Source organism: Chiroxiphia lanceolata, chromosome 7, assembly GCF_009829145.1.
Source record: "Chiroxiphia lanceolata isolate bChiLan1 chromosome 7, bChiLan1.pri, whole genome shotgun sequence".
Taxonomy (NCBI): Eukaryota; Metazoa; Chordata; class Aves; order Passeriformes; family Pipridae; genus Chiroxiphia; species Chiroxiphia lanceolata.
Genome location: NC_045643.1, coordinates 17,675,663 through 17,700,937, shown reverse-complemented (window position 1 = coordinate 17,700,937; position 25,275 = coordinate 17,675,663). Strand labels below are relative to the sequence as shown.

Sequence of the window (25,275 nt, the reverse complement as noted above, 5' to 3'; positions counted from 1 at the left end):
TTCCCTTCTTGCAGGTTTTTCGATTCTATATGCACTTGCTTTTATCTGTATCTCACAGTGGATGGCCTGCAGCAAAGGCCTTGGAATCTGTAAATGCTATGGTATTATACATCACGTGGTATAATTACCACAGTTTCTTTAAGGCCTCCTCAGTCTTGCTGATTAGTGAGTGGACAGTGAACAAACATATTTTTGAGAAAAACAAAAGCTTTTAGTCTAAACAAAAAATAGCCGTCATATACCACTCTTACTATGAACTCCATTATTTCTCCTAAGAGGAAACTTTCTTGGGGAACTTCTAAAGTAACACAAACGAGGAGAAAACAATGACAATTCTTTCCCTTGGCAGCACAAAATCCCTCAGTGTTCTCATTTAAGTACTGCACATGATGACATCCAACTGGGTTTTACCCTGCAATTCACTCGCATTATCAGGGATGTTCTGCTAAACAACTGGCACATTTTAGATGAATAAAGAGGGAACTTGTCCAGTCATCTCAAGCTGTTTGTCAGTTATGGAACACTTAATTTTCTAGTTCCCTATAGCAGCTTAAGTTAATTTGTCTTCCTCTTGACACCAGTCAGCATGCACACTTTTTTTAAGGATGCACACATGAAAAAAAAGAAAATGCTATAATAAAACTTGGAGACACTGATCCTGCAGAGAGCTGCTAGGAAAAGGATAACCAATAAATGAGGAAATAAATATTGCTGTAGTTCCACCTAAGGGTACAAGTAAGTATAAGTAAGCAGCAACTCCTCAGAGTAAGATGCTTCACTCTGAAAAGCATCATCATCTTTAGTTTTAACTTCAAATGAGATAAGAACATGAGCTGTTCATTTATACCCAAGGGACATTAATCAGTTCAATTAAGAATAATCTATTTAAAGTAAATTGTGCATGAAATAATTTTTCTGTCCCTCCCTAAGCCACATATTAAGATCAAACGCAGAACTTTTATTTGAAAATACAGGAGGAAGTTCCAAGGGAAAATTAGTTTTTTATTATTTGCTTTTGCCTACTATTAAAACAAAGTTTTGGGCAGTCTGCTGCCATTTGAGAGTTTCAGGTTCCAAGATGCCATCAGAACTATTGATAGGAAAAGCTGTGCTTTTAAGGAATCTCTTTCTCTCTGTTTCAAAGCAGTATTAGTCCGGAGTGGTTTAAAAACACAACCTGCAGACAGAAATTATGATATACTGGTAGGTGTTGCCTTTGTGGCCTCAGCTGAACAGCATTCTCCCTAAAACTGAAATGATCATACTTGCATACCTTCCTTACCACCTCATTGCTATCATTTGATTTTTCATTTCATCCCACTGGAACAGAAAATGTATTTCTACTGGGCATTGCTCCCTATCTCAGTGGTCTTAAAATCAAAGATAAGACATATGACCGTACAAAAAACACAAAGGAGCATCTGACCAAAGAGAGATACATTTAAAGAGACCATTACATTGAGTCATGCAAACTCACTTATGGTGAGCAAGTGGTTTCTTTACTTACAACATGCACAACACAGCACCTTTTATAGTTTACATTTAATATTTCCTTTAAAAACTGTTTTCAGCAGCTTCAAATGTGAAAATTCTCTCTTTTTTGCATCTCCCTGCCAGAAAAACAGCTTTGGAAATATGTTAAGCAAAGTAGGTCAGGCAACATTAGGTAAAACAGAATATGAGCAGAGCAGTGAATGATGTGACAGTCACAGGAGGACTGATGAGTTGGAGCAAATTGAAGAGAGGATTGCAGAGCTCAGTACTGCCTGGCTGATGCTGTCCATGTTTGCCAAACTGCAAGTCAAATTGATCCAAAAGAGCATCAAAGTAAGTATCCTTGAATTACTAACTGAGGAACCTTTCCTCAGGTAGAAAGTGAGGGGGAGAATAAGCAATCCTTCCCTTCTCCCCACCAAATACTTTCTGTCCTCCATGTCTTTCTGTTAAACAGCTATCGAGCTGATGCTAGTTACAAACACAGTTATCACCCTGTTTAGACTACTCATAAAAGGAAGGTTCCTGATTAATGCCACCCTTACACCTCTGGAATGCTACTTCAGCTGGAGCTGCAAGGTACCTCCAGGCACCCACAGTTTTTCTCAGGGACCAGGGTAATTTGAGGGTAGCTAAAGGTCCCACCATTTTCAGAGCCTGACAGTGAGGTGAGCCAATAAGGCACTGTCTGTTCCCAGCACAAATAGCAGATACACCACTAATCTAATTTAAGGCAGCAGTTCTCACTTAACTGTTCTAAAAAAATAGGGGAGGGGAAAGGGGAAAATTAAAGAAAGGGAAAAAAAAAAAAGTTGGGAAAAAATGGAAGCTCAGGCAAACCACTCTTTCAGTTTTTGAAAAAGGGGCCAGAGCACAGCTCAGAGTCATGGGTGCATGGACTGGTCTAGAGGGACACTATCTGCTGAAACTCTTTCTTAATTCCCAAGAACAAGTATTTTAAGGATGGTATTTTGCACACTACACTCACCCTTTCACAGTCTCTCTTGTCTAAGAAGATCCTTAAACCAGCAAAAGAGAAGACCACATGAAAAAAATAACCTTAAAACAAAACCAGAGAACCAGAGTCTGGATCAGAAAATTAATTACATATTCTGTAATTTAAAAGTCAGAACCACAGGAGATTAAGTTCTCTATAGCCTCAGGTTCAGCGTAAAGAAACTCACACTGCTAACCAAATCCTGCAGTGTGCTGAGCCAGTATCATAAACCTATGGCAGAGGCTGGACCTGCCAGCCTTGGGCAGCCCCTATCAGCACACTCAGGTGTGCACTGTAGGTATTTCCCTTCCCAAAAATTTCCAAGTTCTCAGCTCTACACATATTCCCATTGCAAAGAGGGCTTCTCTAATGCTTAAAAGAGACTGCTGTATTCAGCCATACCACAGAGCGTGGCTAATTTGGGATCCATTTGTGAGCACTCACACTTGCCTTGCTTCCACTGCAGCCAGGCATAACACCCATACCTATCTTCCACACAAAGCTGCCCAGACAAATCAGCTTTATGTAGCTGGCAGGCTCAGCTGTTACAGGGCATTACTCTGACACACAGCCCTCTTCACAGAACATCAGTGCACGTGTATAACTGGACAACAGGTTGTGGCAACAATAAAATAACACATTATCCTATCTGATTTCTATGACTTAAAGGATTTCCCAACTTGCCATGCCTGCTGATGCCCTCTTAACATTTAGAGACTTGTGTCAAGTGAGCTACAAAACTGATCTGTTATTGTGGAGAACAAGCAATGGATAGATCTGCTGAATGATGCAAGACTCCACTGACTTTTAGTTATGCTTATGCAACTCCATAGTTCCACAGCTGCTAATAATTAGCAGATGATCTGCGTAAGTGCTAGACAAAAAAAAAAAAAGGAGAATCCTACTTCATCACTTAAGAAACAAGCTACCAAAACAAGAGTAATGATTTTTTTTTCCATCTGACATGATTTTCTTTCTCTCCTCTCAACAGAACTCAAACAAACACAGCATAACGAATTCAGCATAACTTATAACTGAAGATCTGAATGGTGCCTTGTTCGTAGCATTTGGATTTGAAACACAGATGCAGTTAAATCACAGCTTAACTCCTTCCATGATACTCTTTAAAATGCTGATCTGTGTTCTTCTCAGCTTACAGATTTTTAAAAAGTTTTCAAGTGAGAGTTTTCTTTTTTAAACAAAGAGAGATTCAAACTTGGATTCAGTGTACAGCTTTCTCTGCTCTTTTCCTCTCTTAAAAAATAAGAGATTAATTGTTGTGCAACTAACTGGGAATAACATCACTTTCTAAAAATTTCCTTTGCAGCTCTTGTCTTTATTTCACCAAATTCTTTTCCAGACCTGATGTTCTAGGTTTCCTGAAAAAAATCAGTGCACTAAATTGTTCTTTAGTACTAAAACTGCCTATGAATATGACAGAAAAAGCGAGAACAGGAAAAAAAAGGAATAGGATCTGTCAGTGGGTAAGAGTAGACTCTGTTGCCAAGTGATCTGAAAATAGTTGAGTAGGGAAAGGAGCTAGTTTTATGTTTAAAGACAGAGTCTTTTAGCTACTAAGGCATTAGTCTGCCAGTCAGAAAATTTCTGATCCTCTTCCAGCACTATCACTGACCTGCTGCTATGAGACTTTGGGCAAAATTACTTCCTTACACTATGGTTCTCTATGTACTCCAATTTTTGAAGTCTTTATTCAGACTTCTCAAGGCCATTTTCAAATATTTTGAGACCACTTTTATTCCCACATGTTCTGGGGACAGATAAAAGCAGTCATGCTTTTCGAGTAATGCAAAAACATAGCCTACAGCCAGCTGGAAGGAACTGCTGGATCTCATCTAGTTCAGAGCAAGGCTAACCTGGCTTAGAGCAGATTGCTTGAGCCTTATCCAGGCCAGTTTTCAGACCATCTCCAACAACAGAGACTCCACAATCTCTATGGTCAACCAGTTTCAGTGGTTAGCCACCCTCACTACAAGGACCTTACTGGCAATTTTTGTAGGAAGCAGGACAACATGCTGAAGAATGCAGTTTCTTCTTAGGGCTCACTTCTGGTCCTGTTAAGTCAGGGTCCAGGAAAATACAGAGAAGCCTGCTCCACATTGCTTGCTCTTCATGGCAAGAGGATTTCAGCACTCAAGCACAGCATTCGCCAAAAATATTAAAGAGAGGGAGGAAGAGGGAATCACCTCACTTCCTGAAGTTATCACAAGAGAAACATGCACAAGCTATTTCAGGCTCACTGACCTGCTAAGAGCATTTATTTTAACCTCTGTATTACTTCCCATTAAAGAATATCCTGTAGTTTCTTCAGCATGAGATACATACTCAGGTTGAGCTCAAATGAGATAGAGAGCTCTCTCATGAAAGCATGCACTGGCAGACAGAAGGGCCCTTCTCATGGACTTTGTTGCAAGAAGGAAACGACAGGAGCTACACACACACATACACCTAGGAGATTAAGGATGAGGGGTGCCACATAAACACATTAAATCTTAGAAACTTTTCTTCTTAGTAGTTTAAGGAGTTACAAAACTATACATTCTAACTCCAGAGCATACTTATATGTAATTGGATCCAAATGAAGAACACTAATGAAGTTATGGCTGAGTTAAGTGTTACAAAACAGACTCTCAAACTACTCCTTGTGCTTCCCGTTTATCTCCTTCCAGGAATTAGGAAAAACTTTCTATTCTGAATTCCTTTGATCTCTCAGATTTAGACGAAACTGCTCCCCCGCCACTTGCATCTCCAGCCTTAGAGACAGTCTTGACTGATCTTTGTCAACTGTCTTGGATGAGGCCCAAGGACAGCTGCTCTTGCAGACTTGTGTGCTTGCAAGACTGAAGAGTGATCCCAGTATCTTTCGGGGCCTTGATGTTCAGGGTTATTTCCACTGAAAATAATCTTTTCACTATTCAGATTTCACTCTCAGCTCAGCAGCAGTGACAGAGTCCTCAGAGAGAATCACAACAGAGTACTAACATAGTAAACAGTTCATTATTTTCTTCTTCCTCCTGTTCAGACACCCAGACATACACACACACACGTAGCTGGTGCTAAGTGACAGCACTACACTATCATACTGGTCACTACAAGCACACAAAATACTTTAAGTGAAGCATTCTACTAAAGCATGATTATAGACATCTTTCTTAAATTTAGTTTTTAATGATGCCTTTTCTGGCCTATTTGCCAACTAACAGTTCAGCAGTTATCTTTCAATAATAGATTTTCACATCTATATTTGAAGTAAGGAGCTAAACAAGTAGGTGTTAACAGCACACAGGACTGTTACATAAGGTAGCTGCCTTGATGATTTGTGTCTACTTCCAGCACCCTCTTCTTTAATACTACCAAAATCTCTTCTACTATCCCAGAATTTAACGATCTCCCCATACAAAGACTGGTCTCCCCAGCCCTCAAATACAGCCAGCACCAAGGTACTCAAATACAGCCAGCACCAAGGTACTCAAATACAGCCAGCACCAAGGTACTCAAATACAGCCAGCACCAAGGTACTCAAATACAGCCAGCACCAAGGTACTCAAATACAGCCAGCACCAAGGTACTCAAATACAGCCAGCACCAAGGTACTCAAATACAGCCAGCACCAAGGTACTCAAATACAGCCAGCACCAAGGTACTCAAATACAGCCAGCACCAAGGTACTCAAATACAGCCAGCACCAAGGTACTCAAATACAGCCAGCACCAATGATTTTGAACCAAGACAGTCAAGTCTCTTTTTATAAGGGATCCCACAGACCAAGTGTTAGAGTGCACCACATGAAGAAGAGGAGAAAGTGTTCACATTGGAGCCAAGAATAAGAGAAATCAGTAGAAAGAACACAAAAACATTTAATGAGATTTGAATTTTGATAACACTTCATTGTTGTAAAGAAGTCACAATGCAGATATGTTTACCTTGGCAAAAGCATAAACTTCAAAGAACTCCTCCCCTCTGTTGCATCACTATTTTTTATGGTTTCTATATGTAACTCCATTAACCACATGGAGATTCAATGTAGTTAAAGGCACAGAACACTTCAAGGCTGTTGCATAAAGACATTTTACTAAATTGTACATGTACACCAAAAACAATATATGCACCTCCAAAGGAAGCCTCTGTATTCCTGTCTTCATGTCACAATTGTCAGACAACACCAACATACACTTTTCTCCCTCCAAAGCAGCTTGGTGTTTATACAGGCAGGGCAGATTACATAGCTGTTAGAACTTTAAGCACTGTAGGTAATAGAGAACAGTACTGTAGCATGCTCCCTTCACAAAGGGATTAGCATTGCTCGTCCTCCTCAGTGGCCTTTTCAGGGTTTGAAAGTCATCAGATATAAAAATCATACTTGTTCTCACAGGTGGGAAATTGCTCTTTCTATAGCAAGTATCTTTTTCTAGATGCAAATTTTCAATTCTGACTGTGTTATACAGGTAAAAGCACTGAAGCCCTGCTTCCATTTTATGATAACTCAGTTTTTCTTAGGAAAACAAAAAAAAGAGAATAAAAAAGAGAAAGGTTTAGTAGCAATGCAGTTGCCAAACAGTACCTTGCTACCTGATGCCATTTAGAGAGCAAACTAATGATGGAGAAAGTTAAACATGTAATTTCAGTAGAAATAGCAGCACCAGTTTGGACTCAGCTAGAGAACTTCAAGTGTTTTAATTCCCAGTAGTTGGGGGGAGGGATCTCAAAGCAGGAGGCAGGGGAGAATCAGCACAGGGCTGAGAGAGGACTTCTATACAGACAGAGCAGTAGCTGCTCGCTCCTTTTCTCCTTACCCAGATTTCTTAACTTTTCAGCAATTCACTTTAGAGCACAACCCCACAAATAACTGGTAGAGGCTGAAGCAGCTGCTGCACAGTTGGGAGGAACAGCTGAGCAGCCATAAGACATTAGAGAAGGGTGGGAGGGACAGGAGCAGAGGCAGGAACTCCTAAGCTGCCAAGGGTAACATGTAGAGTAACCACAGCCTCCAGGGCACAGTCCCCTGCCCCAAAAAACCTCACTCCAGTCAAGGCCAGCCAGAGGAACTGGCGTGCCTCTTGCTTCACATTCCTTGGAAACTTGCCTTAACCAACTATGGAAATAATCATTTCATGTACAACATGAAGAACTACACATTTGACAGGCAGATGCTAAGGGCAACGTCCTGCTCAGCTTGAGGTCAGAGGATGCTGAAGAGCCTAGAAGAATGAGGCAGAAAGACACATAATACTTCAGGAATGAAAAGCGGTGCTTTCTGGAGGAACAATAACAGGGATTCAAGAGATACAATCTTAATTTTAGGATATTTGCTCTTGCCTAGCTAAACAGGTCTTTAAATAACATTTGTGCATATATAAAAAGCTTTTCCTCTCCATTTGTAGCTTTCATCTACTCCCCACACCGATTCTCTCTCATATTCTCTTCCTGATTCTCCCTTTCTGCATGTCCTCCTCTCACGTGCTCCTGCTGCACATGGGGCAGAAGTGCTCTGGAACAGCTGTATTTCCTCCTCGTGTGTTCCTTCCCCTCACAGCAGAGGGGAAAGTACGTGCCAGCTCAGCTTGCCTCGTGCTTCATAGCACTTGAAAAGGTACACTGCCAGAGCAGGTCCCTCCAGGGCAGCACTGCCATGCCTCTTGCCTTCACTGCAGGACACACTGTGAGTAACATACAGAGGCTAAACAGACTCTGAGAGGACCTCTTCTTTTTCAGATGGCCTCTTAGGTCTCTGCACTGTCCTCCCAAGCTGGGCTTGGAAAAGGTAATGGACAGAGGAAACAGAGGGGAAAGTAGAAAGAGTTAAAAAGGGTGTGAACAAGGAGCAAAAGACACTGCCCACTCTCTGGAGGTCAAGACAACTGAGAACATCTGCTTATTACAGCTCTGCCTTTGAGAAAGCACTTCAAGAGTAAAGGAGCAATTTAGAAGTACCTCACGGTGGGTTCCTAAACAAGCACATCTTATTGCCAGAGACAATTGCTGTATCACTTTTGTTTTATAGAGAAGGCTCAAATAGGATACATGGTAACTGCTGAGGAACACCTGCCTTCCGAGGAGGCATACAGTCCTGCTCTGCAGGAGCTGTTAGTTAGAAACTGAAGCACAACAATTAGAGTAGCAGAAGCAAACAAAGGGGAAGACAAGGTAAAACTTGAAGACTATTTGCTGTTGCCAAAACCGATTCCTTTCACCAGCCCCCAAGAGCCAGCTCGGAGGGCAGAGACCTGCTTTGTTGATTCTACCAGAAAGCCAACCTACAAGGTCCACCTCATCATTTGCTGCAGACGAAAGCACTTGAGAGAGGAAGGCTGCCACACAAACACCTGCGTGAGTGTGTGACCAAAAGAAATCATGCCCTGCGTGGATGCCACACGTGCGGGCAGCGGTGGATGCCAAGGTTCCAGCGTGTGCCACAGCCCCAGTGTGGCTCTTCCCACCCTGCCATGCCAGCCGGAATTCCACAGCCGTGGCTGTACCGCAGCAGGGATGGCCAAGGATGCCACGAGCCACCTCCTCTGCCCGGGCAGAGGCACAGTCCGAGCTGCCAGGAGGGGCCGGGGGCTGCGCCCGGAGGCCACCGCCGCCCGCACCGCGGGCACGCACCCAACCCCGGGGGAAGCGAGGGGAAGCAGGGAGGGATCCCAGCCTGCCAGCACGGCTTCGGGAGGTAGGAGGAAGGCGTCCAGCCCAAGACAGAGCAGTCTGGAAGAAAAGAGAGAAAGAGCAGACAGGCACGAAGCGAGACTCGGCTCCCGACCCTTGTACCCGGAGGGCGCTGGTCCCGCGGGGCCGGGGGAGCCGAGCCGCCCGAGCGCAGCGGCCGCCGGGGCCCCGCCCGCCCCAGAGACCCCCCCCGCCCCGCCGGCTCTGGGCAGCAGAGCCCCGCCGGGCCCCCCAGCCCCGCGCCCCCTTACCGCGCTCCGTGCGGGCGAGGCGGCGGGAGGGGACGGCGGGTCCCGCCGGCGCTGCAGCCGCTGCGGCGGCCGGGACATGTTGGGCCGGGCGGCTATTTATAGCGGCAGGAAGCGGCGCCGCGGCTCTGGGGCGCCTCTCCCGCGCCGCCGCACATGCCCCGGGCCGGGCCGGGCCGCCGCGGGTGGGTGCCCGCCCCCCGTCTCCCGCCCCCGGGGCTGTGCCCCTCGGCCCGGTGAGGCTCCCGCGGGGTGATCTTTGCCGGTGATCTGGTGGTGGCCGTGCCCCCGCCCGCACTCGCGGTCCTCCCGGGGGGAGATCACACCAGTCAGAGTTACAGAGGTAGCCCCCTTACAGGGAGGTGGGTCCAGGTTCCCAAGTGCCAACGGCCTGAACCGTGACTTTGGGAGCTCTTCCGGGGACTCATCCCATTCAGACCCTCACCGGTTCCCCGGTCATGGCCTCACCCGCAGGGGCAGCTCTGTATTCCGTGCCCTCTTGGCCACCGCTGCCCCCTTGTCCGGGAGCGCCGGAGGGCAGAGATGTGCTGGGTTCCCCTGCTCCGCAGGGACAGCCCCAGCCCCTGCCCTGCTACGGGACAGCCGCCCACCTGCCCGCAGGCTGGGCACAGGGCTCCTCTAGCCCCGCTCACGCTGCTCCACTCGGCCACAGAGCTCTCCACACGACTCGTTCTCCCTACCTGCCTCCGATGGCCTTGATGGCAGCCAGCAGGGAAGGGGTAGTGGAGCCTGGGGAATGGAAAGGCAGCAGGCAGACACACAGAGTGGAGTAGAAACGTAATAAAACAGTGGGAAAGAGGTACTTGCTTTTTCCCTGTTAAGGTTTGCAGTATACCGAGATGTGGGAAGGTCAATTACCCCTCTCTACATGATGGCCCAGAAGGTATTTGTGCTTCATTCCTCAATTAACTCACACAGAGATTGCTTTACCAGACAACCAATAGAATCTGCTCCCTTTCCCCTCTCAGCTTGACTAAGTTTTCTAGAAGCAAAATTTCTGTTAATCTTTTTAGATCCAGCACTGAAGCTTTAAATGGAAAAATGCCCAAAGTATATGTAATGGAGTACCTTGTGCATATAGGAGCAAGGATTGAAGGGCAAGAGCTGTGTGCTTAGTGTCTATTTGAGCCAACACATTGATCTCATATGTTTTTGTCTCTGTAGGATTTTACGTTTTGGAGGTGTTGGGATGTTTTTTGTTTACTCCATGCATAGACATGGTGCAGTCCAGCAGCTACATAACACTGTTATCTAAAATATATGAATGTTAGGGACAGGTGTCCTGAAAAACTTAAATATGCACTTCATTCACTTGTAGCAACATGTCCCAGCAAGGTCAAAGACTGAGTAACCTGTGTGCTAAGCTAACCTGCTGCAACTTACTTTCATGTTTTCATCGGGAGATGAGCAGTTGCCTAAAGGCACAGCATTATGGTGAGACATGCTGTCATAAGAGCAATGGCATTACTGATCAGCCATCAGTGTAAGGTTGGAAACCTTGCCAGGCTTTTATATAGGTCATTTCTCTGTTTCTGTGTCATTGCATGGTTGGAATATTCCAAGACAGACACAAAAACTGGTACAATTTTTTATGTCTACCCTTTTCTGACCCATACACACAATGTAGATTAGCTTGCAAGCAAAAATTATGGTGCTCACAAATAGTAAAACTGCAGGTAGTCTGTGTTTACTGCTTTTACAGTCCCAAAGCTCTCTGAAAAGGGTCACAAATCCACATGAGGTTCCCAAACACAGCATAGAGCATTTGGGTCATTGATTAGCTGAACAGTCATGTAGAGGCAAACAGCTTCCTCTTGTCTACATACTGGGGAAATACTATGTGATGTGTTTATTCCAGGCTCCGTATGGGATAAGAAGCAAACGCTGATACAGATCTCTTGGCTGTTAGAAGTTGGGAAGATGTGCTGCAATGGGAAATCTGTGTTGAGATGACAGGAAATGGTGACGCCTCTTGCTAGGAAACAGTTGTCCCTTTATGGGGAGTCCACTGAGTGGCCCATCATCACTGTGCTGCAGTAGCCTACGAACTCCTTTGGACTCTTGCCTGCTGGTCAGCCTGGCCTGTCCCATGGTAACAATGAAATTGTTCTGTCCTTGCTGTAGACAATCCATCTACAGCCGGGGGGACTCAGCAGGGCTCTTGCAGTGATCATGGAAATACTTGCCTGCAGGTTGGTTGTTTTCCATAGCTGTGTCAGTCTTTTATACTTTATCAGGGAATGAAGTACATTTATTTTAAATAATCTTTAGCAAAGCAATGCATGATTGCCCTTTCTATGGTTGGGACTTGATTTTCAGAAAGAGAGAAAGTACTCCAGAGTTTTGTTAGAAGTCAGTGTCTGTGCAACATTCAGCTGAGAGAAGCTTAGGAGACTTTGTGTGGGTTTCACAATTTTTAAAAGAAAGAGAGAGGGAGAAAGTTTATACCCAGGAGCATGCCTAGCGGCCTGGAGGCTATGCTAGACTTTGTCTAGCACTAGTAAACATATGAAAACGTGAGGTCTTGTGGCTGGGTTCAAGGAGAACAACCTTCTAAAAGTGTCCAAAGTCAAAACATTTCTGATGTGCTAAGCTATCAGTGACTTTAAAGGTGGCATCTTGCATGCCATCATACCAGAAAACAAACCTTTCAGGGAGGTAATGTGCTCCCTTTCTCCACTAGCAGCATAGTGTTCATGCACTTTGTGGGTCCTGTGTTACACGTACTCTCTCTTGTCCCGCTGTCCCTACCTGCAGTGGTTTGCTTCAGCTGTGGAAACAGAACTGCTGGGTCAGCATGCTGATGAAACTCACACTGCTTTCACACATCTCTGGAGAGATGACCACAGCAAGGAGGTTGGCAGCAACTTATATCCTGGAGCAAAAAATGAGTACTTAAGTTATCTTACAATTGCCTGAAAAAATAACCTGACTTTTTAAAAGCTCAAACTGAAGGAGGCTGCAGGACCCAGGCACTAGTGGCAGGTGAATGATCACACCTGCCACACACAAGCTCATAATCAAGCATTTGGAGTTCAGTGAGTGTCATTTTTCTTTTCTCTCTCTTGATCAGCTCAACTACATTTTACAAAGCCAAGATCCTACTGGCTGAATAGACAGAATGAGGACATTGGATTCAGCTTAGCTGTCTGGTGATGATGGAGAGCAGCAGCCTGTTCTGGTTACAGACTCACGTAGAGGTGAAACTGCTCCCTTGGACCTGGTACAAGGTAATGGACTTTAAAAACTCAAATAACCCCCTCAGAAGGGTCAGGTCTCTTGAAGAGCAAAGTGCCAAAGGGGAAAGAGATTTGAGGGTGACTGCATCCCTGAGAGCTGCATATCCATGACACAGTAGAGAGTAGCTGAAGGTCAGCTAAAAGGATGGGAAGGGGAAAGTTAACTGTCACATGGATTAAAAATTGGAAAGAGAATCAGACTGAAAAAGATGGAGATGTTCCAGGGAGCTATTCTATTAAGGACATAAATAGGGTGTTATCAACAAGCTCAAATTAAACAAAAGCGGCTTTAGTAGCAAGAAGATGGCAGTGAAAAGAGAGACTAGTTAACTGCTTAGGGTACTATCACTATAAAAGCAACACCTTCTCACCCAGAGGCCACTGGTCTACCTTCATTTAAATGAGATCTGCCTACTTCAGCACCATGGTGTTTGCATGTCATTACTTTTTACACCTGCTAGAAAAATTTAACAATGAGTGTGTGAGGCCTGCTTCTTGTTTTGCTTATCATGAGAATTGTTAGTTAAAGCTCAGAGCTGAAATGTGCCTGTTTATGGCAATGAGGCAACAGAGATGCCTGTGTGGGTTGCATGAGTATTACCAGGGTCATCTCTCCCTGGGGCTGCTGGTTCTACCTATGTAGGAGAGAAGAGAGTTTAGTGCAGGGAGAGACCACAGTAAATGAGAAATCATTAGACAACACATACTTATGCAGTGACAGCAAATTATCTGTGACCATAACAGAACATTTAAAACATTCAAAGCTACTATTTTAGCAGATCCTGACATATTAAAAAGACAGTAGTAGTTGAGAAGAAATAGTCTGCATGTAGGTAAGGGTACTCTTTCAGTAGATGAATACTGGTAACAGAGGATGTTAGTGGTAAGCAAGTGGTTTGCAAGAGAAATGTATCACAAAGATGATCTAGGAACAAAATAGAGGCTGGTACAGTCTGAATATTCAAAGCAAAGCAAAAAAAAAAAAAAAAAGAAAAAGTGTGCTTATTGATGCTTGGCAAACCTTCTGTTTGGAGAGTCAGAGTACAATGCCCAGAATCTGCAACCTAAGAAGAGAAGTTATTAGCATTTATTTTTGCCTGGTGTCACATCTTTTGAGATACAAGTAGTTCATCAAGACTCAGAGTGATAGGAAGGCAGAAGATTTGCTATGCCTATAAGACAAATAGAGCCATCACAAATGAAAATTTTTGAATAAATAATTTGAAAATGTTTTCTGAGGAAGAGGAATGAAAACATTGGTAGATAACTGTGTATGAAGAGAGCTGGAGAAGCAAGCAGGCAGGTACACGTATGCATGCACGCACCCTGACACACACATAAGGGGAATCAGGAGGCCAAGACCCAGATCTGACTTGGGGAAGCTGAATAAAGGTACTGTGGATGCTCACCATGAATCTTATTACTTGATGCTTATTTTTAATGCTAAAATTCAACCACATGCTGCTCTAAGAGGATTGTTCTCTCAATTTTAGTGCCACTCACAGGCTCCCAAATTAAATTCCAGGCACTATTGTGCTGCAGCTTAGCTCATCGTGAGCAGGGACCTACGTGACTCCCCGTGAGGGCTGAGAGCTGGGAAGTCACACTGAAGATAACCCGAGCTGCAGCGAACACTCCCTCTGTCAGCAGAGATTTCACCCAGCATACATCTTTGGCAATCGTTTACAGGGTTACTGATCATCCAGGGAGGCAAAGATTACCATGCTTTAAACCAGAAGAGCTGAGCAGAGTGCTACAAGTGATCAATTGCCTCAGACAAACTGTTTTCTTAGGACTGCATCTCTCCAAAATATTTTCCAGCAAACACTACGCAACGATGGGAGTGTTGCACAAGTGCCTAATTTTCCCTACAGTGTTTCAAATGCCTGTTCTCTGCAGGCATGACACATTCCTGTAGAGCATTAATATAATACAAATTAGTTTATTAAACTCACAGCAAATTATTTACAGCTGTTAGCAAAGTAGTCCTCTTGGCTTGGATAACCAGCTGGGAATGATGAGTAACTTGTCGCAGTTGCCCCACCTCTCTTTCTTTATTTTTGAGGAAAATAGGCAGCACTGCTAGTATTGCCACACAGTATTATTGAAATGCACAGAGGCTTCTTGCTTACTAACCCCAGCTGTCTTTGGCCAAAAGCAGCACTACTTTGCTTTAGCCACCAGAGTGAGCTGCTGCTCAACTTTTGAATAAAGTTTGGATAATTATTTGTGTTGCTCGGAAGAGGTGTCCTGTCATTTTTGTCGTATATAAGTACAGCTAAGATCCACACCTTCCCGAGGACTGATCTGTGTGATGCTGTGTCTGACGTTAATGCTCACGATTTATTTCAGCAGGGCAGGGGATAGTTTTCAGGAAACAGAGAGAATTGTGTTAAGGCAAACACACCCAAGTTTGAAGGTGCCCCCACATTACTCATCACTCAAAATGAAGAGTGGAAAACAGCCTTCCAAGAGCAGAGTAGGTTTAATATGGAGATTATCCTAGGAAAAGGTTGGATCCTTCCCACAGTAAGGAGTAAGTCTCTCCTCTTTGCTGCAGCAAGAGTTTCTACAGGTAGAGTCATGTATGAGTCAGTCAGTTCAGATTTGTGCATGAAAAGCAAGTGTTTAAGCATGAAGTTCAAGATATTTCTGATGGTTACATGTAGTGTTATAAGAGGAGTAATTTGTGACCCTGCCAATACAAAAGCCACAGTGCAGATATTGAAACCAGCTTGAATGCTAAAGTTGGATACAGATTTACAGCTCAGCTAAAGCTTATTACACTGCTATTGACTTCACTGGAATTGTATCTGTTGCTTACAAAGTCAGACAGTCTTATTAATACATTAACATTTTTAATAAATGGTAAAATGGATCAAAACCTGGCTGACAGCCATTCAAGTTTACCAGTAATATAAGTGTTTCTTTTTGGCAATGAAATACCACTGAGCAGCAGCTCAAAAGTGCTAAGTATGGAGCCTTATGTTTTATTGTCCCTGCTCTTTCCCAGCAGGAACTGATTCCTGTCAGTGAAACTTTCAGAGGCTGCCCAGATTTTGATAGTTATGATGCTTTCAGATGTTCGGAGCAGCAAATAGTTTCCAGCTCACATTCATCCTTGCTGATTTAATTCAATAAGTCGACCAGCAAATACAGCTAATGTTCCTATAAAACAAACTAGCATAAATATGCCAAGGAGAAGATGATCAAGCACCATCGCAACAAACTTCCATTCTTCTGCAGCCTGGGAAAGAAACAAAGGAGATGGTAAAACCTCTGCAGAGCCATGTTTATTATGGGCATTCTTTTAATGTGCTATCTTGAACAATGGTAAGGCTCTTCTATAAATTCCATTATTGTTATGCAAAAAATACTAATTTTCTTTTCAAAAGCATGTCAGTGGTTAAGAAAGCCTAAGCAACCTCGAAATAGAAGTTTCAACACTAAACTGACCAGAAACCCTGGCAATTTACTGATCAATTTAATTTTAAAAAATGTTGAAAAGCTTAATTTTTAGGCCAATGGTTTCTGTTGAAAGCAAAAACTTTAGTTTGACCCAACTGACTTCGGTTTTTCCATTGTGTTTAACTTCTCGTGGGATATCTAGGCAATTTCCATTAATTTAACTCTAATCCCTGCTTTCCATGCCTAGTATATACTCTGAGGTCTTGTAAAACCTTCTTGGTAGCTCCCTTAGTCTTTCTTCCAGTTGTGGCACACTGTGAACCGCTTTCTCTGTGACTGCCTTTTCACTGCATGCCTTTGCTGGGAACCCAGAATGGTAAGGCTGAGCGGAGTGTGAGGCATGAAGTACAGCAGGGCTCAGGATTTCCACCCTGTAACTCTACTTTAAGCAGTGACACGTGCTGGCCTAAAGCACCTTCTACTTTTGCCTTGGTTGTCCCACAAGTAAAAGAGGCTGTTGTAATTATCTAGAGGATACTGATGATGAGTACTGGCTTGAGGTGGTTCATAAGTGAATACAATGAAGCAACAGCCTTCAGAAGCCATAGCTTTCAGTTCATTTGAGGAACTTGACTTTTGAACCCCCCTGGAAGTGATATCAACACAAGCAGCTGGGCTCCACTTCCAAAGGGGGCACTTGGCGGTAACCTGAAGATCCTCCTTGTAAGCCTAGGAGAAAGTGAAGCCAAGGGATGCTGAAGCCACGCCAGCCCTGCTCAGAATAACACTTTATCTGCAGAGAGGCATAGGAGTCATGGGGAACATGAGACTACAGCCAGAGTCATTCCACATGCTCCAGGAATTTGGTCACAGGAACAAACACTGTGGTGTAAATCCTGTCCATGGGAAGGAAGTGCCTCCTTTTCACCAGCATGGGCCAAATTATTTTCTCAGAGAACTCTCCCTGTCTTCAGGCTAGCCTGCAGCCCAACAGGAAAGGACTATGACCCTTTAGAAGGGTGAAGTACCAAGACTGAATTACCTCTGCAAAAGCTGTGTGAGCTGTGAAAACTGAAATAAATGAGGGGTTAATTGTGTCAGATGTGCTAGAAGGAGGCAGAACTAGATTTTCCTGGGGAACACTGCCATGTGTGACTCTATATGCTTTTATCCTTCCTTTGGCTTGCAATGTGGAAAAAGTCAGTAATCAGAGTAGCTCATGACGTGCTTCATTTGGAGGGACTACTTGTAACAGTCAGGAATAAAACAAAACATTTTCAAAATTGGAATTATCATTTTTAAGTTACATTTAACACTTCTCAGATAAAACTACTAGTCTTTTGGAGCTTGGCTTGCTTCCTGGTTTTTCAAAAGCAATAGGATCTTGCTTACCGCAGAGGGAAGATGCCCGAGTGGGAGACGGGAGGAATGTGTTTTGGAACTTGCTTACAGTTCTTGAAACTGCTTTCCTGCTCACAGACACTCCATGTCTATGGCTTCACATACCACATTTAGAAAACCTTAGTACTGACACTTTTTTTCCTTCCTCTTATTTTGGGGGGCCAATATTCAATTACCATCTGTGACAATTGTCTGTCTCTCCTTTTTGACTGCATCAAGGGGAGAAGTCTGTCCACTGCTAAAGCCAAATCAGGGCTTGGAGTGTTTTTGTAAGGCAGGGATATTTTGCCAAAAAAGTAAGATGTAGCAATTTGAAAGCTAGAAATGAATCATGCACAAAAAATGCCTTACATTACTGGCTTCTTGGTCCGATTTCATCGTTTCCGCAATGTATTTGATTCCCTCTATAGCATTTTTCACATCTGGATTTTTGGTAAGCGGGGAGTAGAAGTTGACAGGCACAGAGCCTGACTTCCCAGAAATGTCAGAAATATCAATATCTTCTGCAAAAATATTTCTGTCTTGTTTATCCCTGGATGGTCGTTTCATTGTAGAGAAAAACATGACGTTTGGGATTGTGTCAATAAAGATCTGAAAAGAAAGAGGGAAGATGACAGTTTCTGGTCTGTGGGGCTGTGTTACAGATGCAGCTGTGTGCTGAACAAAGACAAGTCTCTCCGCTCCCAGATTGCTTCCCGTGCTGGATCTGCTACAGATTCCCTCTTGGAGTATGTCACAGCCCACGCCTCAGTTTCACTGGGGCTTTTGTCAGCCTCCTGCCCTGGGGCAGAGGGAGTCACCCACAGGCCTGCCACACCATTTCTTTAAAACATTTCCCCCTGCCATACACCCAACATCCACACATGAAGTGGGAAGCAATGCTCTGGAGCAGACCCTCAGCTAGCATGAGCTGGCAGAGCTTTGTTCATCTCATCTAATTTGAAACATATTACTTACAAATCTGACTTGAAGAATAGACTACAAAGAACCTCTTTTGGCTACTTACATTTGACTTTCCTATTACAAATGTTTGATATACATGCATATAAGGCTTACAATAAATTCCTTTGGAGTGACAGAGGCTTGCTGCCAGAGCAATGTTAAGCACATACTCTGTTTGCCTGTTGAAATTTCACTTCTGCAGGGATTATATGTCTGCAAAAGGATCTGATATAAGCTGTAGCCTTATATATAATTAGAGATACACAGAACAATCTCCTTCCATTTCATGGTTTAGTATGAACGCAGGCAGACTTCAGAGGGGCAAGAATTACTGAATGGATCAGATAATTTTTGGTACTGTTTCCCTGGAAAAGAACTTGTAATGACAGACAACCAATTTTTTCTGCATCTTGTGGTTACCATTTAGACTCCTGTGCAAGGATCTTCCCAAGGGCTGCAGAGCAGCTATATACTGGAAAAGTACAGAGAAGATTGTTTAGCTTTTGCTAAACTGTCTTTTGCAAAACAGGATGCTGAACTCAGGTATTCCTAATGGCCTTTGTGCTCTGCACTCACGCAGGCCAGGGACTTGGCCACTGGCAGGCAGCAGTGCCTTGCAGTCAAACGGAGAATTAGACCAGGAAATGTAATATGAGTCCAGATGGACATTTTCTTTTCCCTGTACCTTCAGCTGCTCATGTTTTGTCTTATCTGTTCCCTGCAAGACTCTACCCCAGGGGACAATTGTGTTACTTACGGGAGCACTTTAGTAGTCTTGCTGACTTTATGCACAGCTAAGTAGTAAACACCGGCTCTTGTGCCTAGAGACATTTAACATGATGCATTTACTTCCCCAATTCTTGTTGACTTTTATTAGAAAGCCTGCCAATAATATATGGAGCGTTCAGTGGAAACCAGCAAACATGCAAAGCCATAGAGCTTACCTTCCTGACCCAGTGTGGCATGGTGTGAGTGCTTGGGGAGCGGTGGTGGGTGTTGATGACAATGACCGTGATGATGATTGAAGCGATGACAAACACCATTGTAAACAACATGTATTTGCCTATCAGAGGCACTGCACTGGAGGTGGAAGGGATCAACTCCACAATGACCAGAAGGAACACAGTCAAAGACAGCAGGACAGAGATGCTGAGAGTCATTTTCTCACCTGCCATGAAAACAAAACAAACAAAAAAAAGATAATACCTTTGCTGCTCCTATCATGCGGTACAGAAAGTATTTATTTAAGATCCAGGATGTGGATGATAGCTGTTCACAAAAATACAGGTGTGCATTTGGAGTGCTATGGTCTCTGCTGGCATCCGAAACAGTAACTAGGCTGGACAAACCTGAGAGCCTAACAGAGCATCAACTCCAGGACAAAGGTGGGAATTACCAGGTAGGGCTGGGCTGAAGTGTGGGTGAGAGATATGGAAAGTTTACTTGCCAAGAGCATTTCATTACTTGCCAGGGCTGTGTATTTCCAACAATGCAGTATATGCACCTAATTAGCACTTGCTCCACAGCCTCCTGGGAGTTTGCTTGCATTGCTCTCTGGCTCTGGGCTGAGAGAGCAGACAAAAAATTACATATGACACCAGAGGTCAGTTGCTGTTTGAGATCTCCCAGTATGTATGTAGGGTGTCAAAAATGAGCCATAAAACATTATTCACACATTTTTTTATCCAGTTCAACTTTCTAGAAAGTATTCCACTGAAAAAAAAAAAATCAATTTTTTCATAAGAAAGGACTTACTAAAATCAAGCGCTGTGAAAAGCTGACAAAAGGCAAAAGGAATGAAGCAGAGGAAATGGTTGCAGGGAGCACAAGATGCTCAGCAGTGACAAAGGAGGCCAGAATAGGCCAGGATTACTCTCTGTGTCAGACAAGGTAATGTGTGTGAGAAGATAACAAGCTCTCTGCTCTAACTCGATGCAGAAGGACCTCAGTCACCCTCATGTGCTCACTTACTGCATGATGTACTAACACCCTGACTACCTATCTATGGCAAAACATAAAAATTAACCAGCTAAATCTTTGGTTTGTAGAAGTTAACTGGATAGTTAATCAGCAATTTCTGAGAGAAAGCACCTCAAATTATTTCTATGAATAGTTTCAGCTTTTGGCACTTATCCTTTCTTTGCAGAATATTTAGAGCCATTTCTTTCAGTGGAAATGTCCAGTTTTTGTGTGCACTGGCCTTGAGGTTGGCTAGTGATTTCAAATACTATGAATTTCTCAGGAACTTGTTAGAAGAGCAATTTCTATGGCAGTAGAATGAATAAATTTACGTACCTGAATCTGTGGGTAGGTAAAAAACTAACCCTGTTAAAAAGGAGAAGAGCAGGCAGGGGATGATGACATTCACGATGAAGTAGAGAGGCAGGCGTTGCATGAGGAAGTGGTAGGTGATGTCCAGGTAAGGGGTATCAGGACAGCAAGCATAGTAAACCCAGTGCTTCCAGCCACGGTAATCCTTCATCACCCACTCCCCACTCTCCATGAAGTTACTCAGATCTGGACGATCACTCTCCTGGCAGCAAAATCCCAAACAAATTCTTAATACCAGATGTTTTGAACCAAATCAAAACTTGGCACATTTGGCTCAGGAACAGGATTCCAAATAACTCAGGCACTTCATCATTTTTTGTGAGCAAACCACTCTTGTCTGTGTTATTTTGCCTTAGAATATCAGCCTCTACACAGCATTCAACTCAATATTTTACAGTTAGGGATAGTAGACTGAATAAGTATTACAAATAGGAGGTGTACTTGAGGGGCCAGGGAAAGAGTCCTTGGCAATGGAAAGTCATGAGCGGAGAAAATGCAGCCCCCCAAAAAACTCAAGGAAACAAACAGAGGCAGGACAGGCAGCACCATAAGGAGCAGTGCGAAGCTGACGGAGGACAGACAGGTAGGAGGCTGTTAGGGCCCAGGAATTATACGCGTCCAGAATTTTAGAAGCCAAAACAGGAAATATTGTCCTGGATCTACAAAAAGGGCTTTTCTATTTTACAGGTAGTGCCTGCTTGTTTTTCCAGTCAAAACGAGTTCATATTCCATTCTAAATCTGAGATTTCCCTAAAAACATACTCAGGTCTTTACTGCTTTTCCCAATTGCAAACTCCTTGCTTACCGGGTTAATAACAACCATTGTCCCATCATACGTCCAAGTTCCCAACTTCATACTGCAGTTCTGCTCGTCAAATGGGAAGTGCGTGACTATAATTTCGCAGTAACTCTTAAAAATAGCTGGTGGTGTCCAGGTGATCAGACCTGTGTGCTCCAGAAGGACTTTGGTGTATTTTACAATGGCAAAATCACCATCTGCGCTGCAAAAGGAACAAGGACATTAACAGCAATGTGGGCAGAATAATTGACATGGTCACAAAAGGATTTCTGCCTGTGGGTCAGCTGGTCCCCCAGTGCCATTGTCCCTTCTCCTGGAGAAGCTTGCTCTGAGAAATACTACCCACTGGATCAGATGTTATGGGAAAACTGCCCCACCGAAGTGGTGCCATGGAGCAGAGCTCCCTCTCCCACCCTTCTTCCCCAGGCAGCTGGCACTCCTTACTTGTTGTAAAGTACAAGGTCTGGCCGCCAGATATCATCCGAAGGGATGCGGATTTTTTTCACACCACCATAGTCGTCTGGATTCCACTTGAGGTTGACATCTGTCCATTGCTAAAGAGGGAAGATTTCAGTCCCTGAAAACCTCTTCTAGCACTTCTGGGGATAGTTTTAGTACTTCCTAGAAACAACACCTCTCTTGCTTCAGGATATGCAGGTAAGTATAAATATATGGGAGTGGGAGCCCCAGCTCATTTTTTCATTAATTTAAATTTTGGTTTAAGAAACTTATTTAAAAACCCCCAAAAACCCAAAAAGTAAATAATACAAAAGATAAATATATTAGAAGTCTATTATTTGAAATACAGTGCAAAACGTTTTTCTTAAGACTCTTAGTGTCTAGAGCATTTTATTATTGAGACCCTAGAAAGAAGAAATGCTTTGCTAGCTGACCCAACCTGTCCAAATTGCCTCTGAAAGTATGGCAGAGTAATTAATTCCTGGCTGTGTCCAGTGTGTTTATTTGAATTAGATTAAATGGTTGAGAATATTTAGAGTTACCTGTTTCAGGCGTACATTGGTTGTCACAATCTGATTTACTTCATCCTTAAAAAAAAGAAAGAAAAGAAGGAAGAAAATAATAAAAAAAAAGAAGGCAGTAACAGCAAACAGAATTAAAGGAGAAACATTGTTTCCTTAGAAAGAAAACCAACTGTTTGGCACTGTCACGTAAGCCAGCTGATCAACATGTACCACACGTTCATACCGTACCACGCTAATCAGCTGGATGAGCTGCAGCCCGACGGTGACGACGACGGCGTCCCGATGGTCCTCGACTGGGCGCACCACCTTGTTGTAGTCCCTGAACAAGTCCTCAACAAGGCGAGTCTCGTGTTCGTAGCACAGGGCCAGCCCAGCTGCAGAACAGCAGGGGTGGCACCAGTGAGACGGGGCAGGGAACAGGCTACGGCACCGTCAGTCTGAGGTGGGCATGAAGGAAATACTGACAACACCAAGCTGCTGCTGTGGGGGACTCCTCGTTTCAGACATGCACTACGTGCACTGTAAATGCCATCAGTGGGGGTAACTGCCTATCTGATTTGGGTACAGCTTAGGGGTTGGAGGCAACAACAGTCTCCAACCAGGAGATGAACAAAACCAAATAGCCAGGATTGTGGACATCAAACTGAGCATTAGAAATCTCCTCCGGGATTTTCCAGCCTGCAACTGTGCTGACATGCAATAATTGTGGACAGTTAAGCAGAGAGAATGCACAATATCAGGGATTTCTAATGTTGTCTTCTCCACCTTCAATTCCACAGACTTGCCTGTGACAGTAACATTAAAGGAGAGGGCCAACACATCAGTCGTTGAGATGAAATCACCACCCAGACTCCTTGCATCTGCAATCTGAGCAGAACTCCTGGTGGGAGTTGCTCAGGTTGTGCAGGTGGTGTGGGCTCTATTTCTCTCTCTTCACGGGAGGTCTCAACCTATCTGTAGACAGCTCTGCCCACAGGCTGCTCAGTGTGACTTGGCAGTGCTGTGTCAAAGAGCCCTTGTAGGAAAAACGTCACAAGTGAAAATGGCAGGGAGCAGTTCTGTTCCAGTGGAACCCTCATAGTATCTGTGCATGGCACTGCCCTCCCAAGGAGCAAGGGCACAGAAAAACAGATGGACCTCATTTCGAGAGACCCTGTGGCAGAACACGCAGGTACATGATGTGCTCAGCTTGTAGCTGCTTCACTGTTACAGGGGAGTAAAGCAAACGGAAGGGCTGCTTGGGGATGTTTTTGTATGTATCCCCTCCTAAACATAGTGAGAGGGAACAGAACAGTTGATCCTTGCTGCAAGCATTTCTGGCAGATCCCACCCTTGCCTCCCCCTCTCAGTTGAATCCTGGACCATTGAAGTCAATAAGAGTTTTGGCGCTGACTCCAACCTAAGCCAAGATTTCCCCTTGTTTCCTAACTGATTTTTCATCAGCTTTTATATAGCTGAGATTTCCAAGGATTCTGTCTTGGCCTTGTCCTGCCATAAGATTATATTAAAATACTTGGATGCCAATGAGAAAAGCCTGTCACAGACAGGCACTGCTTTTTTCCCCTGCCAGAAAGGCTGGGCTATGGTGGCAAGAGTCATCTTTCAATTTTTAAGTTATGATCACAACATCACATCTAATTCAAACTCTTTGCTATGCTTCATTAATCCGATTAAAATTGCCCCCTTCTGGTGTGCCTCGGTAGGAATTTAGTATACTGCTTGAATTCAGTAAAAAATTTTTAGGATCACAAAGTAGTTATTCTTTTAAGAGACAGTTTAAAAAGAATTATCTCGGTACAACACATGCAGCTGCAAATCAATTCAACCTCTTTATCAGTCATTCCACAACATAATGAAATTTCTTGTAAAAACTTTTTATATTCCAAGCTGTGCTAAATAGATCCTTTCATATATTTTGAAATACATGTAGCACTAGGGTAGATTGGAGCAATTAAATGCAAAACCAGAAAAACAATTAAACCTAGAATCTCAATTTGAAATATCTGGTGCCTGAAATTACAAATATCTGAACTGCTAATGCACTCCAAAGCTCTCCTTTAAATTATTTAGTGTGTTCATAAAACTTTATCAGTAGGACAGGCTGCTCCCAGAACACATATTCACTCGTTCTGATGTATATGCAAAGCCCTGGTCCCACACATTCAGGAAGGAGATGACCCCTTTCAAGGCTGGAACACCTTTACCTGCAGAGATGAGGAGGAGTATGTGATGGGCCTTCATCATCCCAGCTCCCTCTTGCTGCAGTCATACAGATGAAGGCACACACAAAGCACCTTTAAGGTCTGTTCAGAGGAGGGCTGTGCTGCCTCCTGCCAGGGTGCTGCCAAAATATAACTACCAGGGTATTGATTTACAGCACCTGTTTTGGGAATGACAGCTGAGGGCCACTGCACCACCGGGTTGGAAATGGGAGCACAGTGTGTTTCACCAGTCAAATATCTTCTGCAGTTTACAAAAGGTCATTTTTTCTAAGTGGCAGTGTGATCTGTGACTTAATAAACAAATAAATCCACAAATGAAGCTAAGAAAGAATTATCTGTAAGTAACTGAACATCTTAGTGAGACCTCAGAAACTTTCTGAGCTGAAGACCCAAAGTTGTGTGTCACCCTTTTGAACAGAGCAACTTACCAGATTTAGGATTTTGTTTCTTTGAGAGAAAACAGATCACAGTCATTTATTTCTGATACACCCTCAACAGCATATAGATGA

At 43.6% G+C, this 25,275-nt stretch overlaps 2 protein-coding genes across 5 annotated transcripts in view; both read right to left on the bottom strand.

The window, feature by feature from the left end:
* WIPF1 (WAS/WASL interacting protein family member 1) overlaps positions 1 to 10,067 on the bottom strand; it is a 78,060-nt gene extending 67,993 nt beyond the window's left edge. For 2 of the 3 annotated variants that reach the window (XR_004358110.1, XM_032693708.1), the window contains exon 1: positions 9,424 to 9,491. The gene's annotated coding sequence lies outside the window, so the exon portion shown is untranslated. Of the gene's footprint in view, positions 1 to 9,423; positions 9,492 to 9,776 lie in introns of those variants that run through there. The other variant, XM_032693709.1, reaches the window with a different exon arrangement.
* Positions 10,068 to 15,650: 5,583 nt separating this feature from the next.
* On the bottom strand, positions 15,651 to 24,870 carry CHRNA1 (cholinergic receptor nicotinic alpha 1 subunit). 2 transcript variants are annotated; one of them, XM_032693879.1, is made up of 9 exons: positions 24,753 to 24,870; positions 22,773 to 22,918; positions 22,563 to 22,607; positions 22,006 to 22,115; positions 21,568 to 21,763; positions 20,727 to 20,964; positions 19,376 to 19,599; positions 17,841 to 18,080; positions 15,651 to 15,927 (listed from the first exon to the last, which is right to left on the bottom strand). In XM_032693879.1, the coding sequence occupies exons 1-9, from the start codon at positions 24,811 to 24,813 to the stop codon at positions 15,796 to 15,798; spliced, it is 1,392 nt and encodes a 463-aa protein (XP_032549770.1). In that variant the 5' UTR covers positions 24,814 to 24,870; the 3' UTR covers positions 15,651 to 15,795. The 2 variants fall into 2 exon arrangements, with proteins under 2 accessions (XP_032549770.1, XP_032549771.1); XM_032693880.1 differs by having other exon boundaries at positions 24,749 to 24,853.
* Between the last annotated feature and the right edge of the window lie 405 nt (positions 24,871 to 25,275).

Excerpts from the sequence above, each read along its gene's own strand:
- CHRNA1 (XM_032693879.1), bottom strand. The coding sequence starts at position 24,813 with ATGACTGCAGCAAGAGGGAGCTGGGATGATGAAGGCCCATCACATACT. Across the intron at positions 22,608-22,772 it reads TCATCCAGCTGATTAGCGTG|GATGAAGTAAATCAGATTGT; the intron begins GTACGGTATGAA and ends CTTTTTTTTAAG. Across the intron at positions 15,928-17,840 it reads CGGACCAAGAAGCCAGTAAT|GCTGCAGAAGAATGGAAGTT; the intron begins GTAAGGCATTTT and ends TTTCTTTCCCAG.